General features: G+C 55.0%; 2 protein-coding genes across 2 annotated transcripts; one reads left to right on the forward strand and one right to left on the reverse strand.

Moving 5' to 3' along the window:
* Positions 1-413: 413 nt before the first annotated feature.
* On the reverse strand, positions 414-8,396 carry Trim28 (tripartite motif containing 28). The gene is made up of 17 exons (XM_090323008.1): positions 7,838-8,396; positions 7,567-7,679; positions 7,303-7,435; positions 3,596-3,731; positions 3,395-3,511; positions 3,209-3,323; positions 2,923-3,069; positions 2,715-2,829; positions 2,520-2,626; positions 2,385-2,421; positions 2,217-2,262; positions 1,887-2,136; positions 1,486-1,805; positions 1,273-1,396; positions 1,090-1,176; positions 870-1,007; positions 414-790 (listed from the first exon to the last, which is right to left on the reverse strand). The coding sequence occupies exons 1-17, from the start codon at positions 8,187-8,189 to the stop codon at positions 614-616; spliced, it is 2,514 nt and encodes an 837-aa protein (XP_090179134.1). The 5' UTR covers positions 8,190-8,396; the 3' UTR covers positions 414-613.
* Positions 8,397-13,644: 5,248 nt separating this feature from the next.
* Positions 13,645-17,710, forward strand: Zbtb45 (zinc finger and BTB domain containing 45). Its single transcript, XM_090322294.1, has 3 exons — positions 13,645-14,024; positions 15,273-16,554; positions 16,996-17,710. Exons 2-3 carry the CDS (start codon positions 15,273-15,275, stop codon positions 17,250-17,252), a joined length of 1,539 nt encoding a protein of 512 aa, XP_090178420.1. The 5' UTR covers positions 13,645-14,024; the 3' UTR covers positions 17,253-17,710.
* The last annotated feature ends 2,996 nt before the right edge of the window (positions 17,711-20,706 follow it).

Genomic DNA, 20,706 nt, shown 5'->3' on the forward strand with positions numbered 1-20,706 from the left:
GTGCTGTGGCTCAAGTAGTAGAGTGCTGGCTCAACAACGGTGCTCAGTCCCTGAGTTCAAACCCCAGGACAGGCAAAAAAAAAAAGTCAAAGGGAATCATCAGCCCAACTTTGAGGTCTCACTATAAAGCTCAGATGGAAGAACTGCAGTATAAGCAGGCAGGGAAGTGAGTTCCAGTGCAACCTATTGCCTACAATGTAGCCACAAGGCTTGGGAAACCCAAGGATGTGCGGAACAAAGTACAGGTCAGCTCAGACAGACCTTCCACCCTGCATGATCCTTCCTCTCCAGAAAACAGTGAATGATGTTCTTCCCCCACTCTCTTGCAATAGACAGCTTCAGGTGGGCTGGTGGGGGGGGCGGGGGGGGGAATAGGTTCCTATAGGTTACTGGACAACAGGCAGAGACCAGGCCTCAGGACCAGAGCCCATAACCTAGAGAGGCCTGAGCAACTGGTAAAGTTTTTATTAAATCCACAGAAGTAAAAACCATTTCGTGAGACTGAGGGAATGGACACCAGGGAAGGAGATCAGGTCACCTGGGGGGGGGGGGAAGGGGAGGAAGGGGAAGAGAGACAAACGTGGTGACAAAAGATACCAAAGCCCATCTGGCTTCAGGGGCCCTCACCAGGGCCACCAGACAGCTCCTGGGAACTTAGATTAGCACTGGGCAGACTCAGCGGCGGGGGTTCCACCAACACAGCAGAGAACTTGGTGTCACCGAAGGCATCATTCATGCGTGTCTCGAAAAAATGCTGTAGGCCAATGATGGACTGCACATCCGCCTTGTCCTGGGCCAGGCAGGGGGGATGGAGTGAGTGGGTGGGTCCTGCCCCTGTGTCTCCCTCCCCCTCAGAGTCCACTGCTTACCTCCGTCAACTTGTTGAACTGCTTGAACATGCGGCCCACATCCTGGGCAAACTCCTGTGGAGAACTGTAAGGGGGTGACAGCTTCTCTTGGAGGCGGGCACGGATCAGGGTTAGGTCCAAGGTGCCACCAGGCTGCTCCTGCACACAGGCACACACACATATACATTTAGGGTAAGGTGTCAGCATTTGCCAATCCTCTCCTATCTGTTCTGGCACTCACCAGGGAGAAAGTGGAGTCAGTAACCAGCTGGTGCAGAGGACGGCAGGGCTCATGGCAGAACAGGGCCAGCAGGACACGTTCACATTTCTACAGACAGCACACACACAAGGAAATGTCAGAGCCACAGAGAAGGAGGATTTCTGCTACCAGTCCACATACAGCTAAGAGCTTGGCTCCTCTCACCCGCTGGTTGGCTGGTGAGAGCTTGGCCACCACACCAGTGCTGTCTCCACCATCCAAGCTAAGGCTGCCATCCTCCTCCTTCAGGTCAGGAAGCACGTGGCAGAGTGAGCAGCTCCACTCCTCCCTAGGGCAACAAGTGACAAAGTACAGGTCTGAGGTCAGCCCTCCAAATCAATCCCTGCCCCAAACCCACCGATCCAGCCCTGCACACACCCTGGCACATCCTGTAGGGCAGGTAGGTGGCAGTCCAAGTGGAAGCAAAACTCGCACTGGTTGCACATGACTAAGTCTCCTGGCTTCTGGCAGACACGGCAGATGGTGGCACTGTCATCTAGAGTGCCTGGGCCACCAGCTGGGGCTGAAGTGCCCTCTGGAGCCACCACCTCCAAGCCAGAGCTAGTACTTCCACTTGGTGACGCCAGACGGGGACCTTCAGTGCCAGGGCCCTCAGGCATGGCCATGAGCACAGGCTTGGTCTCAGGGCCCTCAGTGGCAACAGCAGGGGCTCCAATGGCAGCCTCTGTCTCCTCCTCCTGACAAGGAAACAGAGAGGTTTTAATAGGAGTTCATATCTGGGTGTTATCTTCAAACTGAGTTCCTCAGAACAGACTCACCTTAACAATAGCCATGGCAGGCAGGGGTGAGGCACCGGGAGCCCCTGGGGGCACAGCCCCAGACTGGCCCGCTGCAGCAGCGCCTCGCTCAATGACGATGAGGTTGTAGTCCTCAGTGGTACTGCCGGGGAACACTTTGAAGACCGGAGGCTGGCTGTCGGCAGTGAGGTCCAGGTCCAGGCGCTCGAGGCTCACACGGGGCACCTTGCGCATGAGGCCACTCACCTCACCACCCTCACCTGCGCGGGACCTACAGGTGGGTACACCTTGAGCTCAGCACCCCATCCCCATCCCCCACCCACGGCCACCCAGGGGGAACGCCACACCCACCGCTTCATGCTTGACACGTGAGGCTCTGCGCTGGAGTAGGGATCATCTACTCAAGAAAAAGAGGAGAAACAGGGACTGAGACCCTGAGGCTAATACCCCACATGGTAGAAAGTTAAGAGAGTCACTCACAGGAAGCCTCCCTCCCACCCGTCAGGCGGACCTGCTTACCTGAACCAAAGCCATAGCCTTCCTGTACCTCCACAGGCTGCCGACAGAACAAAGAGGAGAACCTCAGTACGTCTGGGAGACACCCATGGAACCCTGGTGTGCTGCTGCTCCCTACGTCCTCGCTAGCCTACTTACCTGGCTGCTGCCAGAGCCTTGCTTGCTCAGGGGCCCCGGGGCTCTTGGTGGAGCCATGGATGGAGGACCTGTGGAGTTGGGCCCAGGACGCTCAGCCACAATCTTACCTAAAGGAAGTGAAAAGTACAAGTAAGTAGAAATGCTACCTTGGGTGGTAAAACAAGGTAAGAGCAAAAGCAAAGAAATAACACCCACCAAAGGCTTCGGCACTCTTGGTCCAGGCATTGAGGTCCCACTGAAACTTCATCTCACCGTGTGGCTCTACAGGATCCACAATCATTTTAAGGGCTCGATGCAGCTGGAAATAGATCTGCAGGGGAAACAGGTGGGTCCAAGTACAGTGACAATGAAAAAGGGGGCCAACAACGCTGAAGCCAAATGTCTGAAGCCCATCACCACATACCATCTTCTTAGAAAGCAGCAGGGCTGTGTTGTTGTCGCTCTCCAGAGCCCAAGAAGCAAATCGCAGGATGTGCTCCTGATGCTTCTGGATCTTCGTCATAGTCCAGTGCTGCCGTTCGAGGCGTTCCTGCTGCCCCTCGGTCACTTTCTGCAGGTCAAGGGGAACAAAGTGAGCAAGAAGGTAGATAACCACTGGAGTCCTGCTCTACCTGGACAGATGGCATCAGCCAGGACAAAGGGCCCAAACCCACCTCCCCCCGCCCAACCCCGGCACAGCTAGGGCCAACCTGGGCATCATTGACCAGCACACGACCCCGCTTATTCAACTCCTTCATGATCTGCAGGATGGCCATCTTGACATCCACCTGCACACGCTTCTGCACATCAGTCACCTGGCGGATCCTAGAACACACGGCTAGTCAGACCAGGAAGTCCTGAAACAGGCCACCCCATAGCCCAGCACCCACACTTACGAGCTGCGAACCTCCTTGGTACTCTTCTGCAGTGTAGCATGCTTGTCCCCAAGGCGCTTCACCAGTGAAGCTAGTAGCTTACGCTGGTTCCTCACTGCATCCTCCAGGAACTGATACCTAGAAGCAGCAAATATGGGCCTGCATGCTAAGGCCAGAAATAGCTGGCACCACCCACCGACTGTGCCTCAGGATGTAACTCACTGGTGGTCCTTATGGGCATTGAGCTGGCAGTCCCGACAGGTGAGGGTATCACAGCTCTCACAGAATAGCACAAGGGGTTCATGCTTGTGTACACTGCAATAGACGGTGCGTTCACCATCCCGAGATTTGGCTGGCCCTAGAAGTGGGAAACATCAACATGAACTTTTGCCCTTAGCCGCTTCAGATAGTATGGTAGACAGTTTGGGGCCTTATTTCCTGCCTATTTATTGTATAACCTTCCCCCATCTACTGAGAAGATCTAACAAATGGCAGCTTCTTTTCTCTCAGAACCTTTCCCCTAAAGTACCCAAATCATCTGTGAGAGACAATGTAAAAAAAGAATAAAGACCATCACACAGTATGTTAAGAAAACCCATTCCTGGCTGTTCCCTGAAAACCTGTATGTCCAGGAGGGTACAGTCCTGCCTGCCTACAAACCATCTGCCAATTAGTTTTTTCTCCTCTGCTCATGGTAATCTTCCCTATCCATAATAAGAAAATGTCTAAGTCTCTCTCATTACACAAACCATAGGACAGGGGCTTGGAATATGGCTTAGTGGTAGACTGCTTGCCTAGTACACACGCATGACGGCCTGGGTTTGATTCCTCAGCATCACATAAACAGAAAAAGCCTCAAGCAAGTTGTAGAGTGTTAGCCTTGAGCAAAAAAGCTCAGACAGTGCTCAGGCTCTGAATTTAAGCCCCAGGATTGGAGCCACAGAATGTTTCCAAAGCCTTGTCAAACTACAATGTAAGATATCACACTAGGGTCCTCAGACACGAGATGTCCTTCTATCTCCAGTTAACCAGCAAAATGCAAAAACTAGAGCTGTGGCTCAAGTGTGGTTCAAGTGCCCTAGCACTTCAACAAAAAAGCCAAGGGACAGCACCCTAGCCATGAGAGTTCAAGCTCCAGTACAAACACAAAAATACAATCAGGCTGGGCATGTGTCTTTCATCCCAAATACTGGACAGAACAATCAAACCCTAACCACTTAACATGGGCACAGCTTCCCAATACCAACCACCTCTGTACCTCTACAAACTAGCACTTCTTGTAACCCCCTCACCAGCCCTGCATCCACCTGTGTTCTTAAGGGCCCACAAGCCACTACTCTCCATTATTTTGTCTTCTAGGCCAAGAAACTATACTATCAAAAGACTGGTCATGAGCAACACAATGGCTCATGTTTGAAATCTCAGATACTCAGAAGGCAGAAATCAAGAGAACAAACACAGTGCAAGAACAGCACTTAGGAGAAAAATTTACCAAGATACCAAACAAACTCAACCAAGAGCATCAAGTCATTCCATCCCAACTAGTAGACTGTGCTCTAGGGCGTGGCCCAGACAAAATCCTCAGAACTTATTTAAATAGTTGTTAAATAAAAAAGAACAAGTGTGGGATAACTCAAATGGTAGGGCACAGAATGTGCAGCAAGTTTAGGGCTATGACTTCATCTCCTAGTATCATCACCCCCCCCCAAAAAAAAACTAAAAATAGGTTGCACATAGGAGGGAGCTAGACAGACTGGGGCTTTTGATTAGTTGTGGGGCTTGAAGTCAGGGTCTGAAGCCTGTGCTGAGCATTTTCTGATCAAGGCTAGCACTCTATTACTTTGAGATAGAGTATGTCTGATTTTCTTATGCCTAATTGGAGGTGAGTCACAACAACTTTTCTGCCCGGGCAGTCTTTGAATCATGATCATCATATCTCAGACCCCTGAATAGCTAGGATTAGAGATGTAAGCCACAAATACCTAACCAGACCTTTTCATACCAAAGCCACCACACACACAGAAAAAGTACTGGAATACCTGGGCTTTACATAGGATGGTACATGCAGAACATGGCTAGTCATCAGTGCTGACTGCATCCTGGAAAGAATGCTAATCAAAACAACCTGTCCCAGGTGGAGAACCCATGGCTTATTACTGTAATCCAAAAGGAAGAGATCTGAGGATCACAGTTCAATGTCAACCAGCCCTGGTAGGAAAATCAGTGAAATTCATCACCAATTAAATACCAAAAAGCCAGAACCGAAGCTGTGACTCAAGTGGTAAAGCACTAGCCTTCAGAAAAAACTCAGTAGTGTGCCAGGCCAGAGTTTAAAATCCCAGGACTGGCAAGAAAAACAACTGTCCCAAGCTGGGCACCAGTGACTCATGACTGTACTCCTTCTTAGCTACTCAGAAGCCTGCAATCTGAGAATCATTGTTCAAAGCCAGCAAGGGGGGCTGGGAGTTTGGCCTAGTGGTAGAGTGCTCACCTAGCATGCAAAGACTGGGGTTCAGTTCCTCCGGACCACATACATAGAAAAAGCCGGAAATGATAGACCTCCAGCCTTAAGAAAGGCCAAGGACAGTGCTTAGGCCCTGAGTTCAAGCCCCAAGACTGGCAAAAAAAAAAAAGCCAGCAAGGGCAGACAAAATCTGAGGCTGTTTGTGTCCAATTCACCTCTCAAAAAAAAAAAAAAATAGCCTTGAAGAAAAGAAATAAAATCAACCCGGGAAGGGAGGGGAGCTGGGAAATGTGGCTCAGTGGTAGAGCGCTTCTCTAGCATGCATGAAGTACTAGGTTCCATTTCTCAGTACCACAGAAACAGATAAAGATGGAAATGGCACTGTGGTAAAGTGATAACCTTGAGCAAAAGAAGTTCAGAGACAACGCACAGACCCCCAAGTTCAAGCCCCAAGGACTGTTTTTTGTTTTCTTTTGTTTTTTAATTTAAAAAAAGAAGCTTAGTGCTGAGAGCTTTGCCCTAGTGGTAGAGTGCTTGCCTAGCATGCACAAAGACCAAGGTTGGATTCCTTGGTACCACATATAGAAAAAAGCTGAAAGTGGTGCTGAGGCTCAAGTGGTAGGGTTCTAGCCTTGAGAAAGCCCAAGGACAGTGCTCAGGCCCTGAGCTCAAGCCCTGGACTGGGGAAAAAAAAAAAAAATAGCTCAAGAACTGGCACATGCAAATGTGATTCCGAACATGCACACACAAAAAAATGACCTGTCCCGGGAGGGAGGTTCAAATGGAGAGCACCTAAACAGCAAGCACAAGGTCCTGAAACCAACCTCCCAATACTACAACGCCAGTCCCAAAGCAAGGTGTTCTAGTCAGGCACCATGAGATCTGAAGGTCATAGTTCAAAGCCAACATTGGCAACAAATAAATAAATAAATAATCCATGAAACCCGGTATCTCCAATGAAAAAAAAAAGGAGGGGAGAAGGGGGAAAGTGGGAGGGGGGAGGAAAAGGAGGGAAAGAGGGAGGGAGAGAAGGAGGAAGAGGGAGGGAGGGGAAGGAAGGAGCCAGCAGAGTTGTGACTCCAATTAGTGGTACAGTGGTGCTGCCTTTGAGGGAAGGAGTTCAGGAATAGCACTCAAGACCCACCAAACCCGGCACAAAACCGTGTCCCAGAAGCCTGACTTCCCAGGCCACAAGGTAGTAATTCCCTGGTAACACATCTTTAACTGGACACAGATGCCGAGCCTTTCGCAGCCCAGACTCCTCCGCACCCTCGCAGCATGCTGAGGGCCACCAAGTGTCTGTCCGCGCCCGGGAATGAGTCCAGACTCTGCCGCCGGGAGCCGAGCGCTCCCTTTTGAGTTCTGCTCTCAGGCCTTCTCGACGGTATCCATTATTAAACCACCCTGAGACGCACACCAGTGACCAGGGGCCTCCTCTGGACCGCGTCCATCTCCCCGCACCTACCAGTGGAGCGCACAGTGTGGTCCTTGGTGTACTTCACCCGCTGGTGAGCCTCCACACACGTCTCACACAGCGGCTCGGAGCACTCCACACAATAGCTGGTGGCGGGGGCATTATCTTCACAGCTGGTACAGCACTGTCAAAGAACGAAAATCAGGAGGAGGAAAAGAACCAAACATCGCCAAAGCGAGGGAGACCCAGAGGCCCCGCCAAGGCCGGCTCCGGCCTCCCCGCGCCGGCCTCGCGCGCCGCAGGACCGGGACGCACCTGGTTGGCATCCTGGGCGTCGGAGGCAGCCTTGCCGCCGCTGTCGCGCATGAAGTAATTCTCCACGATGTCTTTTAGGAAGCACTGCTGCTTGCACACCGGACAGTCCACCACTGCGGGAGGCAGGGCTGGTGAGGACGGCGCGCTCCCGCCTCCCGCCTCCCCGGCCCGCCTCCCCTCAACTTCCGCCAGCTGCGCCCGCTCGCAGCCCCGCGCGGGGCCGGGGCCGGGGCCGCGGGGTGGGGTGGGGGGGCCGCGCGCCCGCACTCACCGGCGCCGTCGCCCGCCGCGCCGCCGTCCCCCGAGCTGTTGGCCGCGGCCGGCGCCGCGGGGCCCAGGCAGGCGCTGCAGGCCGAGTGCAGGCAGGGCAGCAGGCGCGGCTCCCGCTCGGGCCGCAGGCGCTCCCGGCACACGCCGCAGTGCTCCAGCAGCTCCAGCGCCTCGCCGCCGCCCGCCGCGGGCGACGCGGCCGAGGCCGAGGCGGCGGCGGAGCCCGCGGCCGAAGAGGCGGCGGCGCGCTTCTCGCTGCCCGCAGAGCCCTCGCCCGGGCCCGGGCTGCCCGCAGCGGCCGAGGCCGCCGCCGAGGAGGCCGCCGCCGCCGCCGCCGCCGCCGAGGCCGCCATTCACACGCCGCCGGGGGCGCCGAGGGGGAGGAGGGGGCGCAGGGCCCGCTGCGCAGGCGCAGTCGCGCTCGCCGTCAACGGCTGGGCCGCGGCCGCCGCGAGGCCGAGCACCGCCACGCGTCTCCGGGGTCGCCGCCCGCCGCGCGTGGGGCCCTTCCGAGACTCCGTCGGCTGCTACCGCCGGCTCGCCTCCCGACGGCGGCCACCGCAGCTCCTCGCCTGCACCGACCGCACCCGCCACAGGCTAACGCACGACCGCTCCGCCGCGCGCCCGCTCGCAGAAAGAGCCGAGGCCTGGGGGCGGGACGGAAATAACTGGCGCCGCCGCGCACGCGCGTTGGTCGCCGGGGGCGGAGCCCGCACCCGCAGCCTGCGGCGAGGCTGGGAGTACGCACGCGTCGGCCAGGGGCCACCCACCCGGGATCGCCCGACCCGCCCCTCCGCTAGCGAAGGGAGCGAGGCGTCACGGCCGCAGAGGACGGGGCGAGATGGGGGTGCTCTGGCCGCTTCTCCCCGCGCTGCCCCCGCCCGCGCGCCGGGCGAGGCCGTTAGGTGCGCGTGCGCGTGCGTAGGGCGGACCTGTAGTCCCTTGGCGCCCCGGAGGCCGCACCGCGTCCGCGGCGGGGCTGTGGGCGGGGCCGGCCCGCGGTGGGCGGGGCCAGGCCGGGGCCCGCTCTCGGCCCCGTGGGGGCGCGCGGGGGGCTCCCGCCAAGTTTCCGCCGGGCGCCGCGTGCCGTGCGGGGCCCGAGGGCCCGGCCCGCAGCTCCAGCAGCTGTCTGGCCGAATCCTGCCCAACCCCGAAAGCCCACTATGGATTCATGGTTTTTGTGGCGGGCGACCCAGCTCTAAAGTGGGGTGGAGGCCCGGTCGGGGTGGGGGCGCCACCCACGGCGGGCAGCAGGGTGAAGGGAGCCCGCGGTGGCCGGGGAGCTCCACGGAGTGCTGGCCGGCCAGGGGGCGAAGCGGGAGTAGCGGGCGGAGGGGAGCTGGGCGGGGGCGCGAGGCCGGGGTCGGCGGCCTGACTGCTCCCGGGGGCCCGAGCCGCAGCTGGGCCGGGGGCGCCCCGCGGGGCCTTTGTTCCCCTCGGGGTCGGGGGCCCGGAGGCCTGGTCCCCGCCCCGGCCTTTGTTCCTCTCTCCCGGGCCGGCCGAGCCCAGCCCTCCGCGCCACGCCCCCGGCCGGCCCGGCCCTCCTCTCCCCTCCGGCGGCCCCGGCCCGCGGTGGAGCCGCGTGGTCCCCTCACCTCCGGCCGTGGGAGGCGACGCGGCGAGCAGGGCCCCGAGGAAGTCAGGAACTGCATCCCAGCGTGGGTGTGGAGGTGGGGAGGCGGTGGCTCCCCGGGCGCCGCTGTTCACACGCAGGCACAAGGGCGGTGAGCCCAACCCTAGGTCAGAGGACAGACCCCGAGATTCCCGTGCACGACGGTTTCAGTACTCCCACGGCAGGGGGCACGGTCCCCAGAGGGCCTTGCAGCCTCTCCTCACCAACAGGCACCACAAGCACCGAAAGATCCAGACGTGGACTTCTCAAGTAGCTCCAGTGGTAAAGCGCCACCTGAGAAAGCTCGAGCCCACTGCCCAGGCCCTGCGTGCGAGTTCCAGAAATGGAAAAAAAAAATTATAAAAGTGACGTACAGAGGGGTCACAGTTCCATAAACCAAGTAATTAGTTTATTTCCTTTTGAAAAATGCCACCCCCTCCCTCATTGCAACCCAGTTTCTTTTATTTTGGGGGGGGTTGGCCATGGGGCTTGAACTCAGGGCCTGGGCACTTAAGTTTTTTTTCCAAGGAGAGTGCTCTGCCACTTAATCCACAACTCTGCTTTTTGGGTGGTTAACTGGAGATGAGCCTAGTGGATTTTTCCTGCCTGAGCTTTGAACTGCAATCTTTGTATCTCAGCCTCCAGCATAGTTAGGAGTTCTATCCTACGTTTTTTATGTGTTTCTGTTATGTAACCAACTCATTTTTTTTTTTTTTTTTGGTGGTGGTGGTGGTGTTACCCAGAAGCTTGAACATCTCGAAGAATGCTCTACCACTTAACTAAGCACTCAAGAGGGAAACTGAAGCCAGGCATAATTGTTTACACATGTAATCCTAGCTAATCAGGAAGCTGTGATCTGAGGATCTAGGTTCAAAACTAGCCTGGGCACTAAAGTTCATCAGATTCATCTCCAATTAACTACCAGAAAACTGGAAGTGGCACTGTGGCCCAAGGAGTAGAGAAAATAGCCTTGAGCTGAAGAGCTCAGGACAGCACCCAGACCTAGAGTTCAAGTCCCACAACCGACCAAAATAAATAAAATTAATTTTTTTTGGGTAGGGGGCACTTTGAACTGAGAGACCCTGGGCACTATCCCTAAGCTCTTGAGTTCATAGGTAGCTTACTTACACTTGACCTCTAGCTCTGCCTCCTGCTTTTTGGGTAGTTAATTGGTGATAAGTCTCAAGGAGGATGGGGAGTGTGGCCTAGTGGTAGAGTGCTTGCCTAGCATACATAAAGCCCTGGGTTCGATTCCTCGATACCACACATTGGAAGCCAAGTTTGTGGTCAGACTGACCTTGAACCTGCACCACTGATTAGAACTAAGTACACAAGATGTTATCATGATGACGTTGGGCTATGTCAATCACTTCTAGTTTAACCAATCTGAGACTTGATTACCATTTTGTACAAATGTAACCCCTGACAGTTTCCTGGTTTAAACAAAAGTATATAAGACTGGAACTAGAAATACACGGGGCTACAGTCTTAAACTTACAGGCTTAGACTACCGTCTTAGGCTGTTGACAAGCTGTAGACCTCTCAACCCCATCTGTTTCTTGTCTTTTTCTTTTCTCATCCTCATCCCCTAAATCAGGAATCCCAACTTGTTGCCAACTGGTTCCAGCAATCACATACATAGAAAAAGCCAGAAGTGATGCACTAGCCTTAAAAAACCCAAGGATGGGTCAGGAGTTTGGCCTAGTGGTAGAGTGCTTGCCTAACATGCACAAAGACCCAGGTTCAATTCCTCGGTACCACATACATAGAAAAAAGCCAGAAGTGATGCTGAGGCTCAAGTGGTAGAGCTCTAGCCTTGAGAAAACCCAAGGACAGTGCTCAGGCCCTGAGTTCAAGCACCAAGACTGGCAAAAAACAAATAATCTAAAAGCAATATAAATTACATAAAAGCCTTTTTTTTCTAACTGGTCCAGGGACTTGAACTCTGGATATGAGTCTTGCCTCTGAGCTTTTCAGTGCAAGGCTAGTACTCTGCTACTTAAGCCATACCTCCATTTCTGGCTTTCTGTGGTTAAATGGAGATACAAGAATTGTGCACTTTTCAGTCCAGGCTTGCTTCAAACTGCAATCCTCTGATTTCAGGTACCTCTGTGATCTCATTTCCCATACACAGCTCTTGTAATTTGAACCCCAAACAGAAATGGTGGAGCTTGGTAGAGGATATCAGCTGTCCAGGGCCATGGATGAAAGATCGCTGAATTTGAAAAAGAGCAGTGAACAGCTACAAAGGTATGACACTGAAACCTGAGTTTTAGACCCTAGGTCCAGCTTTCTGGGACTCTATATCAAGTGTAGACTCTCCCTTGCCCATCAAAGAGACACTATGAGGATCAGAGAAAGAAAGAGTTCTTATATGGCCATAGGAAGACAACCCTTCAGTTTGTCTTTAGCTGTTTTTTTTTTTCCCCAAATCCTGGGGGACTTGAACTCAGGACTCAGGGTCTGAGTACTATCCTAGGGATTTTTTTTTTTTTTTTTTGCCTAGATCTAGGGTGTGAACTCAGAGCCTGAGCAATGTCCTTTGGCTTTCTCAAGGCTAGAGCTCTACTAGTTGAGCTACAGTACCACTCCCAGCTTTTTTTTTTTTTTTTTTTTCTGTGTATGTGGTACCAAGAAATTGAACTCAGGTCTTGGTGCATGCTAGGCAAGCACTCTACCACTAGTCCAAACTCTCACCCCCCCTTTTTTTTTTTTTTGATAAACCAGGATCCCCAAATCTTAACTTCCTGAGTAGCTAGGATTACCAGTGTGAGCCACCTGCATCTACTTCCAGAGCCCTTTTCACATGTAGAAAAGGGTGTTGCAGCTAGGCACTGGGCTCTCACCTACAATCAGTGAGTAGCTAAGACTATATGCATAAACCACCAGCCTCTGGTCTAGCCACCAGAGCTCTTTGCCCTTTTTCCCTACATCACTTGGAATCCTGGAAAGAATGGACTAGGCTGTTCTTAAGTGAAGAATAGCTTCTCTGGAAACTTGTCCATTAAAAGAACTGAGATAATGAGGCCTTGAGCTGCTTAATTCTGCATTACAACTTCCCCATTCTTTGGTTAATCCTGTAGATTACCTGAAAAACAGCTGGAAGAGGAGTCCGGGAGTTTGCCCTAGTGGTAGAGTGCTTCCCTAGCATGAATAAAGACCTCAGGTTCGATTCCTCAGCACCAGATAAACAGAAAAGGCCAGAAGTGGTACAGCTCAGACCCAAGGATAGGGGCTAGGAGTTTGGCCTAGTTGCCCCCATCCCCCCCCAAAAAAAGGGCTGGAAATGGAGGCTGGGTGTTTGACCTAGTTGTAGAGTGCTTGCCTAGCATACAGGAAGACCCGGGTTGAATTCCTCGGTGACCAGGTACATAGGAAAGCCGGAAGTGGTGATGTAGCTCAAGTGGCAGAGCGCTGGCCATTGAACATAATGGTCCAGGGCCCTGACTTCAAGTCCTAGGACTGCCACAAAATAAATGTTAAAAGGGGGGGCGGCAACATTGGTCATCAATCAGCTGATCTAGGAGAATATTCCTGAGGGTCATTTTCTTTCTTTTTTTTTTTTTTTTGCCAGTCGTGGGGCTTGAGCTGAAGGCCTGAACACTACCCTTGGGCTTCCTCAGGGCTAGTGCTCACAGCCACAGCACCTTTTCTGGCTCAAACCCTTCATGCTTCACGCACGCTAGGCAAGCGCTCGACAGTTGAGGCACTGGAGTGAGAGGTGTCGTGAGTTCCTGCCCAGGCCGGCTTTGCAGCGCGATGCTCGGTGTTCAGCCTCCGGAGCTCGAGGGAGGCTGCAGGTGTGAGCCGCCAGCCCCGGGCTTAATCGCGTTTACTACTCGGCACGTTGCTTTTCCTCTCCCCGGTCCGTGCCCGGAGTCCCCGGCCGCGGGGCTTGCTCCGGACGGGGGCTGCCCCACCGGGGCCACAGCTCCGCCTCGCCTTCCCTGCGTGCGGTGCCTGCCGAGGGAACCCGGGGCTCGGTGGTTCTGCCGGCCGCTCCCCGGCTGGCTGGGCCCGCGGGGTCCGGGGCGCCGCTCCTCCGGGACGCCCCGGGCCGCGCGCGCCGGGGGCGGGCCTAGGCCCCGCCTGGTTGCCGGGGCGACGCCGGAAGCGTGCCCCGGGCCGGAAGCTCCGTCTCCCCCACCGTCCCCTCCAGTCCCGGAGAGCTTGGTTCCGCCGAGGACGAGAGGCGGAGCCCCACGGAAACCCGGAAGCGCGCGGCGGCTGGCCTTCCGCCGGCGCGGCGGGCCGGAAGTGTGGCCTTCCGGCTGGGGCTCAGCGGCGGCCATTGCCGGGCCCGTGGCCGGAGGAGAAGTTGGGGCCGGGGCGGGGCAGGGACGCGAGGGGGCGCTGCAGGGCCGGCCGCCGCGCGCGTGGGCTGCGCCGGCGGAGACCCGGCCGCCGCGGGCCCGGGGCGGGACGGGGCCGGAGGCGTGGCCGGAGGCCCCCGGGTCTTTGTTCTGCGGATCCCGAGGCCTGCCTGCCCGCGGGCGGGCGCCGGGCGAGGCGGAGGCGAGGCGGAGGAGAGGCGGGGGCGAGGCGGAGGCGAGCCCGGCCCGGGGCCGACCGCAAGGTGGGCATTCGGAGGGAGGCCGCGAGGGGCCTTCCAGCGCGCCAGGCCAGGAGCCGGCGGGCGGCCCGGGAGCAGGGAGGACGGGTGGCTGGAGTGGAGGAAGAGGGCTGGGGGGGGGGAGGTGTTTGTTTTTTGTTAAGAAACCAGAAGGGTAGCGGGGTCTCAGGGCTGGAGGCCTAGCTAGGCTGAGGTCAGAGGATCGTGGGGTGCAGAGTTCAAGCCACATAATCATCAAAAAGAAGGGGGGTGAACTTGAGAACCCCAGTAGATTCCAAAGTGATGGGGCAGTGTTAGGGAGTGCGTCTTGACCCTGGACTTGAGTGGGTACAGAATGAAACACCAATAACGTCCTTGTTGGGCCGTGGATAGTGAACATAAGAGGCGAGTAGAAGGCACCTGCTTGGTGAGTGAAATAGAGAAAGGATTTGTAAGTGGCGTATATAGATATATATAGAAGGGCTGGGAAGGTGGCTCAGTGGTAGAGTGCTTGCCTCCCATGCATGAATCCCTGTTTGATTCCAATACCACATACACAGAAAATGCCAAAAGGGGGCAGGGAGTGTGGCCTAGTGGTAGAGTGCTTGTCTACCATGCAGAAGTCCCGGGTTTAGTTCCTCAATACCACATAGAAAAGGTCAGAAGTGGTGCTATGGCTCAGGTGGTAGAGCTCTAGCCTTGAGAAAGCTCAAGGACAGTGCTCAGGCCCTGAGTTCATGCCCCAGGACTAGCAAATACATATTGAATATGTATATTGAAATGTGGCTGAGAGGTAGAGTGCTTGACTAATATGCATGGAGCCCTGAGGTCCATTTCTCAGTATAACACAAACAAAAGGCCAGAGTGGCACTGTGGCTCAAGTGGTAAAGCGCTAGCCTTGAATAAATAGCAGCTTAGGGGCAGTGCCCAAGCCTAGAGTTCAAGTCCCAGGAATGGCAACAAAGAAAAAGAAAAAAAAGGAAGAATATTGGAATTGGGAGCTGGATGAGCTCTCCTTGGAATAGAGAAAGGCTAGGAGGTATGCTAGAAGCTCTAAGGTGTAAAGCATAGCAAAGGACCTGGAGCAAGGGCGTGGGAAGAGGTCAGCATGTTTTCTGTGTTGGAAACTGGGACTGTTCTGGGAAGGGATAGAGCCAGCCAGCCTTAGGAGCCACCTGTCCCATGAAGGTGGCTGAGGGCATCAGTGTGCTGGGACAGAAGAGACCCTAGAATGATCTCCTCTTTCCCATCTCCTCATCCTGTGTCACACAGATGGCGGCAGCAGAGGCTGTGCACCACATCCACCTTCAGAACTTCTCCCGCTCCCTGCTGGAGACCCTCAATGGACAGAGGCTGGGTGGGCACTTCTGTGACGTGACTGTGCGCATACGGGAGGCTTCACTGCGAGCACACCGATGTGTGCTGGCTGCAGGCTCACCGTTCTTCCAGGACAAGCTGCTGCTCGGCCACTCTGAGATCCGAGTGCCGCCGGTGGTGCCTGCGCAGACGGTGCGCCAGCTCGTGGAGTTCCTCTACAGCGGTTCGCTGGTGGTGGCTCAGGGTGAAGCGCTGCAGGTCCTCACGGCAGCATCGGTGCTCCGCATCCAGACGGTCATTGATGAGTGTACCCAGATTATTGCACGTGCACGTGCCCCAGGCACCCCCACAGCAGTGCCCCTGCCTGCCCCTGTGCCCCCGCCACTTGCGCCTGCACAGCTGCGCCACCGCCTGCGCCACCTGCTCGCCGCGCGTCCCCCAGGGCACTTGGGTACTGCACACAGCCGCAAGCAGCGCCAGCCCGCACGCCTGCAGCTGCCTGCACCCCAGGTGCCTAGCAAGGCCGAGGGCCCAGACACAGAGCCAGCCCTGCCCACAGCTCCTGATGACAGAGGTGAGGATGAGGAAGAGGAGACTGATGAGGAGACTGAGTGTGAGGAGGGCGAAGCTGGCGGCCTAGGCGAGGGCCAGGCCCCTCCCTCCTTTCCCGATTGTGCTGCAGGCTTCCTCACCACTGCCCCTGACAGCCTTCGAGACGACCGCGCTGCCGGACCCACTGGTCTGTCGGACTATGCCGGTACTGGGAGAGATTTCCTTCCCGGAGCCACCGTGGCTGAAGACACGTTCCCGGACACCTACATGTCTGCTTGGCCCGAGGAGGATGGCCCTGCTGCAGAAGGCTGTTCCTCAGAGACCCCGGTTCCGCCTGACTGTGCACTGGTAGGGCCCCGGGCCCCAGGCGTGAAGGCCTCAGAGCCTGCTGTTGCACTCTTTCCTTTTCACCTGGGTGCCCCTGGGCCGCCAGGGCCACCTCCCTCCACACAGTCAGGTCCAGCCCCTGTACCCTCGCCAGCCTTCTACCCTGGACTCCAGCCGGACGCAGTCCCCAGCACTCAGCTTGGGGAAGCCCCAGTCCCACCTGTGGCTCCTGGCACAGCGTCCTCAGCCACTCCTGTCCGAGCTCCAGGTGTTGAGCAGTCAGCCTATGAATGTAGCCATTGCCGAAAGACATTCAGCTCTCGGAAGAACTACACCAAGCACATGTTCATCCATTCCGGTGAGCTGAGTGGGAAGTGGAGGGAAAGGAACGACCTTTACTCCACACAGGTTTCTGTGCCCCTTGCTCATCAGAGATCCCAGCCTAAGGTGGAATTGGGCACTTCTGTGACTTTGTTGCTTTTTGGCTTCCCCAGGGAGCAGGGAATTGAGCCCCTTATTTAATAGGATGGGGGAAGAGCTGTCCTAGCAGTTATTCTCACCTAGGAGGGACACTAGGTAAGAGTGAGTTTGGGAGGAAGGCCCCCAGAGATTGGGGAAGGTGTTAGTGGGCTTGGATTTGAGGACCCTTGCCAGGAGGCTTCCAGAGGGAGGCTCCCCCCACAGGCAAGGGCCTCATGGTGTGATGGCAGGTTGGGAAGTGAGGAGAGGTTGCTACCAGGGCAGGGCTCTGGGGAGAGGACGGGTCTCACAGCTGTGTGGTTGGCCCTGTCGTCCACAGGGGAGAAGCCACATCAATGTGCGGTGTGCTGGCGATCCTTCTCACTCCGTGACTATCTGCTCAAGCACATGGTCACGCACACCGGTGTGCGCGCCTTCCAGTGCGCAGTCTGTGCCAAGCGGTTCACTCAGAAGAGTTCGCTCAACGTGCACATGCGCACCCATCGGCCGGAGCGTGCGCCCTGTCCGGCCTGTGGCAAGGTCTTCTCCCACCGCGCGCTGCTGGAGCGCCACCTGGCAGCACACCCTGCACCCTGATGGGGACACTCACGGTGGAATCCTCCAAGGAAAGTTGGCTGCATTTGCCACAGCACCACGACGACATTTCGGCCACCGGACTGGGATCACTCCTTCCTCGGAGTGAACCTGGGGCCCAGCCCATCCTATTCCTTTTCTGCCCTGCCTGTTCTCTTTCTGCACCCACTTGGACCCTCTGGGCAGGGAGGAACCCTGCCCCTCAGAAGTGGACTATTTCCAGACTCATCTGGGCACCCAGAAGTCATGGGGCCTAGTCATGGTGTCGGGTCTGACACCAGTTTGCATCCCCACCAAGGTGAGGCTAGGCTAGGTTTTTTTCTCCCCACTATAATTCCCCTTCTCTCCCCACCCTAGTTCCTAGGTATCTCACACCAGATACCCAGGGAGGGTCCGATGGACCACCAATGGAATGAGCCCAACCTTGGGACCTCACTCTAATAAAGGAGGTTTGACCAGTGTGTGCTGCTCCCATAGATTTATGAGGCTGTCCTAAGCTCTCCTGGGGGTGGTCAGAGGATAGTTCACTTCCCTGTCTCAAACCTCTGGGTGAGCTGAATAATTGCCCGTGTAGCTTTGAAGCCCCCCATTAACAGTGGATGTTCCAGCAGTTAGGAAACAGGTGTGTGTGTGTGTGTGTGTGGCACGGGCACATTGATCTGGGGCTCATACTCTGGGCCTAGGTACTTTCCCTGAGCTTTTATGTGCAAGGTACTCTACTACTTAAGACACACGTCCACTTCCTTTTTTTTTTTATGTCAGTTGTGGGGCTTGAAGTCAGGACCCAGGTACTGAGGCCTTTTGCTCAAGGCTAGTTCTCGTATCACTTTGAGCCACAGCTCAACTTCTGGTTTTTAAGTGGTTAATTGGAGATGAGAATCTCACAGGGCCGGAGTGTGACCTAGTGGTAGAGCACTAGCATGCATGAAGCCCTGGTACCACATACATAGAAAAAGCCAGAGGTAGTGCTGTGACCCAAGTGGTGGAGCTCTAAGAAAGCTAAGGACAGTGCTCAGGCCCTGAGTTCAAGCCCCAGAACTGGAACAAAAAAAATTCTCACAGACTTTTCTTGCCGAGACTGTCTTCAAACTATGATCCTCTGATTTAAACCTCCTGAGTAGCTAGGATTACAGGTGTGCACCACTAGCAATTGCTGCCAAATGGTCAGAGGTTTCTAGACAAGATTTCCCTCTCCGTGTGGTGCTAGTAGCTCATACCTATAAGCTAGTAATAAGGAGGCTAAAATTTGAGGATCACAGTTCGAAGCCAGCCCAGGCAGGAAAGTCTGGGAAACTTTTTTTTGGGGGGGGGGGCGGTCATGGGCATGAAATAGGCCTGGGTGCTGTCCCTAAGCTCTTCAGCTCAAGGCTACCACCCTATCCCTGGGCCTGGGCATTGTCCCTATGCTCTTCAGCTCAAGGCTACCGCCCTACCCTTGAGCCAAGCCGCACTTCCTGTTTTCTAGAGGTTAATTGGAGTCTCAGGTCCTTTTGTGCTGGAGCTGGCTTTGAACCTTGATCCTCAGATCTCAGCCTCCTGAGTAGCTAGGATGACCGGCAAAGCGGGCTATGAGATTCTTATCTCTGCAAGTAAACACAGAAAAATCCAGGAGTGGTGCTGTGACACAAGTGGTAGAGTGCTAGTCTTGAGCAAAAGGGAGCTCAGAGACAGTGCCCAAGTTCAGAGTTGGAGCTTCAGGACCAGAAAAGGGTTTTGCTGCATTCTGCATTCTGATCAGCATAATTTTAGTACCTTTTGGAACAGTGGCAAGGGTTTCACTCAGAATAGTTTGTTCAGCACAGGTGCACACCAGCCTGAGTGACCCTGTCCCAGCGGTGGCAAGGGCTTGTGGGAGAGGGTGTCTCTGAAGCCTAGCTGCCCTGAGGGAATATGGGTCTCAGACTATTTGCTCGGCTGCTGGGTACAAGCCACAGCCAAGACTGTGGACTATGTGGGTAGTGGGGAGAGTGGAGAAGGAAAGCAGCAATGGTGCAGGACCAAGGGCTGCCCAAATTGGTGTGTGAAGAGAACACCAGAGGTGAGTTTCTGGATAGACATGCTTGTAGCACATCTTTCCGCCCTCCACAGTTGAATGCTTCAGACCACAAGGCTCCTCTATTGACTCAATTAAACCCAAGACTCAATCTCATTCACAAAAATGCCTGAAGTGAGGTAGAGTCCCAGTACAGGTTCGTAGTGTTGGCCCTGAGTCTCTACAATAACGATTCCTTCAAAAGATTACTGTAACCGAGTAAGGTGGCTCCCTCCTGCTATCCTAGCTACTCAGGAGGCTGAGATCTGAGGATCAAGGTTCAAAGCCAGCCCAGGCACAAAAGGACCTGAGACTCTGATCTCCAATTAATTTCTGGAAAGCGGGAAATGGGGCTTGGTGCAAGGATAGGGCAATAGCCTAGAGCTGAAGAGTTCAAGGGCAACACCCAGGCCCAGAGTTCAAGCCCACAAAAAAAAAAAAAAAAATGCTGAGTAGACAAGACAGACAAGACACTGGCAGGAGGCTAGACTCTCTGGCTTCTGGGGACAAAAGTGTGAGTGCCACATAACAATGTCTTATCCTACCAAGCAGAACACTTGGTTTGGCTACAATGGCGTGCGGCCAAAAGGGCAGATGCTTCTGCCTATATCCGACTGGCTAGTACAGATAGGCATGTGAAGGAAAAGAAGGGTAGATCCCTACCCTAGAAAGAGGAGCAGACAAGCAGAGCAGCAGGAAGGAGGCAGATAGAGTCTTGTTCAACACTGCAGTGAGCAGATACCTGGAAGGGAATGAGAAAGACAGTCTCAGATACCAGAGTATCAGGGCACCATCTCAAAGGCCAAAGGCCAATGGCCTCTCTTCCACCTTCCAGGCACTTATTATACAGCATGATATCATAGGAAAAGCAATCAACTTTGAACACAACTACTGATGAGTAATTTTATTTCCTTTGGAGGGAGAAAACTTGAACTTGGGGCCTTGGTGTCATCTCCACTTGTTCAAGGTCAGTGTCCTACTCTTGGGGACTACTGAGCTCCCTAGACAAGGCTGAAGGTACCTTGACTATGTGCAACTGCCCTATGCCAGGGAGGCCTTAGTGGCAAGGTGCAGAGGTGGCAAAGTGCAGAGATATGCCGCCGGAGAAGAAGGGCAGGAGACTCTCCAATAACTCAGAGGAAAAAAAAAAAAATAGAAATGGCACTGTGGCTCAGGCTCAAGTGGTAGAGCCTTGAGCACAAAGAGGCTCAGGGACAGTGCTCAGACCCTGAATTCAAGCCCCAGGACTGGCAAAAAAAAAAAAAAAAAAAAAGCTTTACAGACTTCCTACCCAGGCTAACTTCAAACTATAATCCTCTCTGATCTCAGCCTCCTAGATAAGTAAGATTCGATTACGGACCTGAGCCACCAGCACCCAGCCTGGCGAGATTTCTTATCTAACCCAAAGCAGGCAACCCAAGCTAA

Source organism: Megascapheus bottae, chromosome 31 (genome assembly GCF_031878675.1).
Source record: "Megascapheus bottae isolate mThoBot1 chromosome 31, mThoBot2.hap1, whole genome shotgun sequence".
Classification (NCBI taxonomy): Eukaryota; Metazoa; Chordata; class Mammalia; order Rodentia; family Geomyidae; genus Megascapheus; species Megascapheus bottae.